Source organism: Nilaparvata lugens, chromosome 10 (genome assembly GCF_014356525.2).
Source record: "Nilaparvata lugens isolate BPH chromosome 10, ASM1435652v1, whole genome shotgun sequence".
Classification (NCBI taxonomy): Eukaryota; Metazoa; Arthropoda; class Insecta; order Hemiptera; family Delphacidae; genus Nilaparvata; species Nilaparvata lugens.
In genome coordinates, this window is record NC_052513.1 from 37,788,477 (window position 1) to 37,798,084 (window position 9,608).

Consider the following 9,608-nt stretch of genomic DNA (forward strand, 5'->3'; position numbering starts at 1 on the left):
CAAATTAGGCGAATGAAAAACATTAACTGTAAGTAATTTGTTTTTTCTTTAAACAATTTTCGAAACCACACCATTCTTTTATGATAACCCTGTAGTATATAAATCATTTGTCCTTGAATTTTTCCCTTTCCAAACATTACTGAGAACAATAATTTCCACTACAGTATGAATAACACAGTTTCATAAATGAAATTGTGAGAAATTATAAGATATAGAATACCAAACATTGAAAGTGCAAAATACTATGGAAAAAGTAGTTAGTACAAGTACATAATATAAACAACCTACAGTTCAATTAATAATGTATCCTCTCTTTTGTTTCAGGACAATGATCACACCCACCAATCTGCAATGGAGAACCTACAATCTACAATCTGTCTACAAAAATTGAAGCTGAAAAATGTACGAAACTATCAACACATAAATTCACGAATTGGAACTGAAACTATATGAAACGATAATCTTGATCAATAGGATTTCATCGATTTTGAAGTGCTTAGACTTCGAAAACTTGTGCTCTATATTCTGATATAATTGAAAACCAATCCCACTATTATTACATCGAAGTGACTTTCCTTGGAATAAATATATTTGATGGTGAATAGAATCACTATAGAAAAAACTTCTCTATAGAGAAGGTTTATTCATTTTAGTGTCTCTAAATTTTATTGTTCAGGAAAATATCAAGAAAGGACTCTTATGAAACCTGGCATGTTCTGATTTTTGGTTGAATGGTATAAAATACCTCAAATACTATAGAAACGTTCATGAATACTGAATAATGAATATTGAATATAAATGATAAACATCGATTTCAAAGTAATTTGTTTCCACCAATAAATTTGATAAATAAACTTTTAGTGGACTTTCTATCCGTGAGGATAGTGACTTAGATAAGATGTAATCCAACCATGCTATTTATTGTGATGCTCCTACTATTTCTGGTGTTGGTAATGATGCTGATATTTATGTTTATCATGGACTCCTACGATAATAGAGCAAAGACTAGTTGAAGAATTCATAAATTCTCTCAAATGTGTTATGAATTCCCACAATTCTTGTTGGAAAACTAATTTGTGAAGTGTATTTCAAGAATAATACTGAACTTTCCCTAAAGCTGTCACGATTTCAAAAATGATTGACCAAGTTGAAGTTTTCTCAGTTGATCAGCTTGAGTGAAGACAGAAATAGCTTCTGTGAATTTTCAATGACTAAAATTTGACTTACAACCAGAAGTTATTGGTATGGGAAATTGAAATTTATTTATTGTTGGAGAAAGTTTGAAAGATTTGAAACTTCCTGTTGGTAATTGATGTTTTCGTATTGAGTCATCTACATTGAAAATCAAGAAAAGAGCGTGAAAATTAATTTTCTATGTTGTACAAGGAAAATATCCTGTGTGAGAGACTGAAAAAAGTTGAAGTTGAGAAATTTAAAAATGAAAAACATTACAATTTTATTGATGTTTTTGTATTGAGTCATCTACATTGAAAAAACAAGAAAAGAGCGTGAAAAGTAAATTTCTATGTTGTACAAGAAAAGTATCCTGTGTGAGAGACTGAAAAAAGTTGAAGTTGAGAAATTCAAAAATGAAAAATATCACAATTTTGAAAAGGAAAGTGATGTTCTATGCTTTATAAGGAGAGTAACCTGTGAGAGAATAGAAAATTGAAGAATTTGAGGATTTTTGTTGGAAGAAGTGAAGTGTTGATAATTGATTGAGATACGGTTGATATAGAAGGCCATTGTTTATTCTCTACAAATTTAATTGCCAATCATATAGTATATGAATGAATAAGAAAGGACTGAATTCGATGAATGAACAGAATAAATAAACCTAGTTGGTGTGTGAGAAATCTTCATGAAAAATGAGGACTTAAATCAGTACATTGACTACAGCTATTTTGAAAATCAATTTTTGATATCAACAAATGATCAACCGATATCGATATCAAACGATGATCAAATGATATCAACAACATCGACAAATGATCAAATAATGAAACGTTATTTTGAAAATCAATTTTTGATATCAACAAAACATTGAGATTAAAACGTGGACAAAAGATCGAATAATAAAACGTTGAAAGAAGTTGAATTTGATAACCATCAATCTTGAAAGATTCATCATTATTTGCTATCATAATTCTTGTTATAATCAGAACTATTGTATTAAAGAAGATTGAAGAACAATCTAAATCCAGACAGTTTCTCAAATAGTTCAAGGTTCTCAAATCAACATCAAGTATGAAACGTTATTAGGTACTTTAACGGAGTGTTCAACAGTTTTCTAAACCAAGCAAATTCAAGTCAAGACAGTTTTTCAAAGAGTTCATAGTTCTTCAACCGACCCTCTCTCTATTAACCTCGGTTAGGTACCTTTTCCAAAGTGCTTAAAGATTCAAAACCATCTCAAAACAGTTGAACGAAGCGTTTATCAACCAACCTCAAGCTGAGACGACAGTTTCTAGGTATTCTCTACTAGGTTAGGTATCTTTTCCAAAGTGCTTGAAGATTGAAAACCATCTCAAAACAGTTGAACAAAGCGTTTATCAACCAACCTCAAGCTGAGACGACAGTTTATAGGTATTCTCTACTAGGTTAGGTATCTTTTCCAAAGTGCTTAAAGATTCAAAACCATCTCAAAACAGTTGAACAAAGCGTTTATCAACCGACCTCAAGCTGAGACGACAGTTTCTAGGTATTTTTTCCAAGTGTTCAACGATTTATTACCAAAAAAAATCCACCTCAAAACATTTTCTTTAAGCGTTCAACTTTCTCCTACCACTTCCAACCATGGAACTACCCTTCGAAGAAGGTTTCACCCTCGCGATGAGCCCGCTCAATGGAAGCCTAGACAACGAGACCCTCCTAGGCAACACAACCTTCTGCAAAACCATTGACCAGACCACTCTACTGCTCTTCACGCAAGTTCTCTACGCAATCGTGTGCATCGTCGGCCTTTTCGGAAACTCTCTAGTGATCTATGTTGTTCTACGGTTCTCCAAAATGCAGACTGTGACAAACATGTACATTGTAAACCTGGCTGTGGCTGACGAATGTTTCCTAATTGGTATTCCGTTTCTGATAGCGACAATGAGCCTGCAGCTGTGGCCGTTCGGGAAGATAATGTGCAAGTTTTATATGACGACGACAAGTATTAACCAGTTCACTAGTAGTATATTCTTGACGATCATGAGTGCCGACCGATATGTGGCTGTTTGTCATCCTATATCAGCTCCGAAGATGAGGACGCCGTTCATTTCTAAGGTGAGTTTCTCATTTATTTCACAAATTTAGTCTATATGTTTACGTTTAATTATTAGTCAAGACCAATTTGTTATCATTCTTAGGGTGTGATTACATTCAACGCGTACATGTGCAAGTGCAAGCCTGGTTATGCATGACTGAAACTAGTAAATCAGCAATCGACAATTTCATTACGGAAATAATAAGGAAGAAATTAAATGTTCAGGTCTATATCTTGGAAAGACACTTAGTTGGTCCGTTCAAATTCAAAAAATATGTATAAAAAATTAAGCTCAGGAATTTTCGCGCTGAGACGACTAGCAAAAATTTCCAACTTAGAAACGTTAAAAGCAGTGTACTTTGCAATGATCCATTCCCACATTTCATATGGAATTGGAATATATGGAGGAACAAGCATCTCAAACTTAAATAAAATACTCCTATTACAAAAAGAAGCAATAAGAATAATTCTAAATCTTGATAGAGAGCAATCATGCAAGCCATTCTTCAGTAAGTTAAAGTTCATGACGGTGTACAGCCTGTATATTTATAGGACAATATTATATATAAAAACTAACGAATCTAGATTCCCACGGCAAGTAGACATGATTACAACACAAGAAATTAAAATAATTTTACAATAAAGAAACACAATGAGGAGAAATATAAACAAAGTCCAACGTACATGGGAATAAAATTCATTGGTTGTTTTCCAGGTTGCAGAAGACATGAACCTGATAGATCAAAATTCAAGGAATAATTGCTAAGAGCATATTTGATAGATTTAGCATGCTACAGTATAAACGAGTTTACTGTAAAAAAATGAATTTTAAACAGTCACTATTTCTCTTTAGCTTTAAGTTAGTTTTTAGTTTTTGACTTTTTCATGTACATTTTCATGTATGTTTTGGAAAGAAATAAATGATTGATTGATTGACCAAACGCACAGATAAGAAACAAAATGTGGAATGAACAATAGGAACACTCACACTGAACGCGTGCACTTGCTGGTTGCGTTCAGTGTGAGCAGCTACAGACAAGTCACAACATGCTTCAAAGACTCAATGATCGAATCAAAATTCAAAATCAATTCAACATTTTCAAAATCAAATCAACATTTCAAAATTCAAATCAAAACTTTTATTCGCAATTCAAACAACTGAGGGTCCTGCCAACCCGAAAGTTTTTCGGTGGGTACCCAGTTACAAAAATAACGAGTTATAAAAGATACTTAGACATAATAAATATGACTCTTCTAAGATTTTAATTATAAGATCTTAACTAAATCTCAACTCTTTCCAGATTTCTTTTTCGGGTCAAGCTTGATCTGACGTGCACTTGCACATATACGCAATCAATGTGGTCACACTATTAGGCCCGCTGCACAAAAGCCGGTTAATTTTTAATCGTGATTAATTCCACGAGAACCAATCAGAGTAGGCGTATTTTCAAAAAAACCTTCTCCGTTCTCGTGGAATTAATCACGGTTGAACTCTTGAGCTCTGTCATTGGCCGAGACTAAACACGCCCTTGGATAGATAGATAGATAGATAGATAGATAGAAAATGCCTTTATTCAATATAAATAAAAATAATAAGACTACAATCATGTTACAAAATAAACAATTAAAAATTATATAATTAAGATAATGATTGTGCTAAATAAAAAACATGAGACAAAAACTTGACATAACCATAAAGGTTGTCTGCCAGAGTTGGTAGGCCTATTCTACAAAAACAAAAGAAATTCGAAATTTTGTGAAAACAATTATCATTGGAAACCAAATAAAGAAAAAATAAATAAATAAAGAACCTGCTACATAAAGAACAAATAAATCAATAAAGCTGAACAAAATGAAATAAATACTACTATAATGCCTCAGTAATTTTCCTTTTTATATTTAATAATTAAACTCCCTAATCATTTCATTTCTAATACTAACTGCCCTTTCCACATATCGCGCTAAGAGACTCCACTCTTTTCCATTTAACCACTCCATCATTTCTGTATCATTTAATACATTCTTCCCCAGAAACATTTTACGTAACCCCACTAAAACAGGACATACTCCTAGGAAATGCTTTATGTCTTCTCTTTGCCTCAAATTACACATAGAGCAGAGCCATTGAGATTCTTCCCTCCCGCGCCCAAAATTTAAATTTAAAAGAGCTCCACGTGCCTTGAAGATGAACCCCACTGTCTTCTTATCCAAATTTAAATTCAAATAACTTTTACCTCTTTCCTTGTCCAATAGGACATAAGTATCATGAAATTGTGCCGAAGCCGCACTTTGAAAACTACACATAACATTTTCCTCTTTCATTTTCTCATACATACATTCGAACTCACGCTTCCATTCACTCCTATTATCAATCACACATCCTGCCAACCTACATCCATACTTCACATCCAAACGCATCCATTCCTTAAACCAAGAAGTCTTATGCTCTATTATTCTTTCAGCCAGTTTCCTCGGCAATCTATTTCCAGCCATATTTAGTGCCTTGAACATATATTCAACATGCATCCTAAAAACTTTTAGAAATGCTGGTTCCATGTCAAGTTCCATCTGCAATATGTAGTTGGGTGTTGATTGCGGCAATGATAGCATCTTTTTCGCGAAAAATCTAGGTAAAGATTCCAGCACATCACAATTCCTGTATCCCCATACCTGTGCACCATACACCGCCACCGCCTTCATTACAGCTTCATACAACTTCCATTTCGCTTTCATTCCAATCTCATTTTTTACAATAAAACGTCTCCAAACTCCATTAATTGCGAACTTAGCGACAGATACACGTTCTTTCACATGCTCTGAAAACGACAGCTTCGGCGTGAGTATGACACCCAGGTACTTATACCTATTAACCACCTCAATACTATTCCCATTCAAAAACCATTTCTCATGACTAGCCAAGCGACCCCCTCTCCTGAATACCATAATTTTAGACTTTTCAGTATTGATCTCTAATCCCCATCTATCGCAATATTCGCTCAAATTATCTATCATCCTTTGTAAAGCTTTAGGCGTAGTGGCGAATAGTACTAGGTCGTCGGCGTACAGCAGGGCCTTCACATTAAGCTCGTCTAACCACACTCCCTCCACCATATTATCACATAAATCGTTTATAAACAAAGAAAACAGAAGTGGGGATAAAACGCATCCTTGCTTTAAACCGCTAAGTGTCTCAAAATAACTAGTCATTTTCGTACCGGTACTACACCATATACTAGCTTTTGTAGACTTGTACAATTGCTGAATTATTCTTATAAACTGATTGGACACACCCAAATCATACAGTTTATGGATAAGGGCATTTCGATCCACCTTATCAAACGCGGCCCTTAAATCCACGAAGAAACAATATACCTTCCCACCCCTCCTCATCAATTTTAGACTAATTATGCTAGAGAGATTGAAAACATTATCGACTGTAGAATAACCCCTTCTAAAACCAGCCTGGTATTCACACAAAATATCATTTAACTGAACCCATTTTTCTAGTCTAGTCAGTAAAATTGTAGCAAACCACTTCGCAAAAGCATTAACAAATGATATCCCCCTATAATTTTGAACCTCTGAAGTGTCACCTTTTTTATGAATGGGGAATATTACAGCCTCTCTGAAGTTTGCCGGTACATCCGCATTCTGCAATATGTGATCAAATAAACGACAAACTTTCTCCGTTAATTCATCCGGCATATTTTTGAAAAACTCTATTGGGATACCATCTGTTCCTGGCGCCTTGTTATCTTTCAATCTTTTAAATTTTCCATTCATACTACTCCCATGATTCATTCCATTCATACATTCCTTTATCACGTTCATAACTTGTACAGTACCTACTTCAGAATTATTAACATCGATGACTGAATTCTCTAATTTGCTTCTTATTCGCCTTTCATAAGCTTTCTTTTCACTCTCTACCCACCTATATCTAGGTAGAGGCGCCAGGAGGGTTTCATCTTTACGTAGCTCACAACTAACAATTTGTAACTCAATAGGGAAATGGTCTGAAAATATAACTGAATCTACTTTGAAATCATTTATTAAATTTAAAAGTTTCCCAGATACACAACAAAGATCAATTACAGATGCCCCCATGCCACTAACAAAAGTAAATTCCCCTTCCAAGTCACTCTTTGATCTACCGTTTACTATTATAGATCATGTCGTTCACAAAGCTCTAACAAACACTCCCTTGGAAGTACTCTTCCAAGCGTATAAGCTTCGGCTAATGAAGTAGAGCTCTACCTTCATTGGTCAACAGCTGATGACCAATCGTGGGGCTTAACACACACACACACACACACACACACACACACACCACACACCACACACACACACACACACAACACACACACCACACACACACACACACACACACACACAACACACACACACCACACACACACACAAACATACGCTATAAAAATTCTGCTGCTAAATTTTCAAGAAATTGATGATAATGTAACAATCGAAACAAGTATCACAGACTGTTTCATTGAACTATAAGTTTTGAGAATGTGAATTGGTTATCATCCAATATAATAGGTGTTCCACAACATTTTCGAGATCTCAATAATTAATTCTCCATGACTTTTACTTATTTGCTATGACGTACAAATATCTCGTACAAAACTATGCGAAAATAGTTATTTGTGCAACTAGTGCGCAAAGTGACAGTTTGCTGCTCCGAAAGAAACAGGCGAGGGCGGAATGGCTTCTTGAGTGCAGCAGAGGAACTTTGCGCACGTATTTCACATTAAATTTTTCCTACTGTTACCATTGATTATGGAGAGTGGGTAATTATAGTTAAAATTCCCTGAAATCCATCAAATGTTTTTCTGTGTAATTTTATTATTAATAAAACCTTAATTCATTTGAAATTGAATAATGTAGTAGTGTTTGAATGGAGGGGCGGCTGTGTGCTGAATGTGGTGGCTGTCGCTGTCATCCACTGTTGTCCACTGCCTCAAAATTATTATAAAGTGCACCACAGTCACTTTTACCAACTTAATTTTGCTGCACTGGTGCTCCATATAAACTACTAATTATTTTGCGTTGTCATGCTGCAAATCTGGAGTACGCAAAGTACTCACTTTGCGCACTAGTGCGGAAAAGTGATTCTTTGTGGCCTGCAATCAGTGCAGAAATGGTCACTTTCCAGGGTATCTGTAGGAAAATGGATATTGTGAGTTATTATTACACTCCTCATCAATTCAAAGTTGAAAACTGAAAACTCATGCCATGGTGTTCTTCTCCAAAATACTAGCAAACAAAACTTCAAATTGAAACTGAAAAATTATTCTGTTCCCAGACAGATAGTCTCAGGAAACGTGATAGAGTGAGACAATCAGAACTGTCATTCACTGAGAGAAACAGAGAGAAAGAGAGAGCACAGAGAGTCGGGAAATAGGGAAATGCTTGTTTTCCGACCCATTTTCCAGAGCTACTCTGTGATAGGCAAGAGAGAATGAGAAACAAAGTGAGAGAGAAGATACAGTGAAAGAGGAAAAGAAAGACAGCGATGGATCTTAAGAGAGAGGCTGTGAGAGAATGGGAAGATGAGTGAAATGATGACAGTACTTGAGTGGAGAGAGAGAGAGAGTGAGCGCGTTGAAGAGAGGCTGTGAATGAGAAGAGATAATGAGAGAGAAGAGAAGATGGGTGAACTGGCGACAATACGTGAGAGGAAAGAGAGAATGATGGTTGGAGAGGAAAAACGTAGTATTCCGGAGAGAGTGAGAGAGCTTAGAAGAGAAGCTGTGAATGAGAAAGAGATAATGAGAGAGAAGAGAAGATGGGTGAAATTGTGAAAATACGTGAGAGGAAAGAGAGAACGATGGTTGGAGAGAAGTATCGTATTCCGGAGAGAGTGAGAGAGCTGAGAGAGAAACTGTGAATGAGAAAGAGAGAGTGAGAGAGAAAAGAAGATGAGTGAAATGGTAACAATGCGTGATAGGAAAGAGAGAGAAAGATAGTTGGAGAGGAGAAACTTCGTTTTCCGTAGTACGGAAATTCCAGGATAAGACAAGAACTGTTTATGTGTAAGGGAGGTACGTGGAAATTGGGGGAAAGGGGTAATGTGTGACGTCATCAATGTCTTGTTTTTGTGGAGAAATACGGAATAGTAGATAGTGAACAGGGAAGAGGAGGAACAGATAATAAGAGAGAGAGAGAGATTATAGGAGAGAAGAGAGAAGCTGTAGTACTGTCAACAAGCGAGTGATTGACCTCTTGTAGAAGAAGTGGGAGAGGAGTTAAAGAAGAAGAAGAAAGAGGAAATCAAGGTGACGTTCAACTGGAAGATAGAAGGAGAAGTAAATGGAGGCGATAACTAAGAACAGACAGA

The 9,608-nt window shown here is 35.6% G+C and overlaps 1 protein-coding gene across 1 annotated transcript; it reads left to right on the plus strand.

Moving 5' to 3' along the window:
* The first annotated feature begins 1,528 nt into the window (after positions 1-1,528).
* LOC120353200 (somatostatin receptor type 2-like) lies at positions 1,529-3,407 on the plus strand. The gene is made up of 2 exons (XM_039436014.1): positions 1,529-3,270; positions 3,354-3,407. Exons 1-2 carry the CDS (start codon positions 2,797-2,799, stop codon positions 3,405-3,407), a joined length of 528 nt encoding a protein of 175 aa, XP_039291948.1. The 5' UTR covers positions 1,529-2,796.
* The last annotated feature ends 6,201 nt before the right edge of the window (positions 3,408-9,608 follow it).

Bases quoted from the DNA above. Each gene is read 5' to 3' on its own strand.
- LOC120353200 (XM_039436014.1), top strand. From the start codon at position 2,797: ATGGAACTACCCTTCGAAGAAGGTTTCACCCTCGCGATGAGCCCGCTC. The intron at 3,271-3,353 runs GTGAGTTTCTCA...TATCATTCTTAG, and splicing joins GGACGCCGTTCATTTCTAAG to GGTGTGATTACATTCAACGC.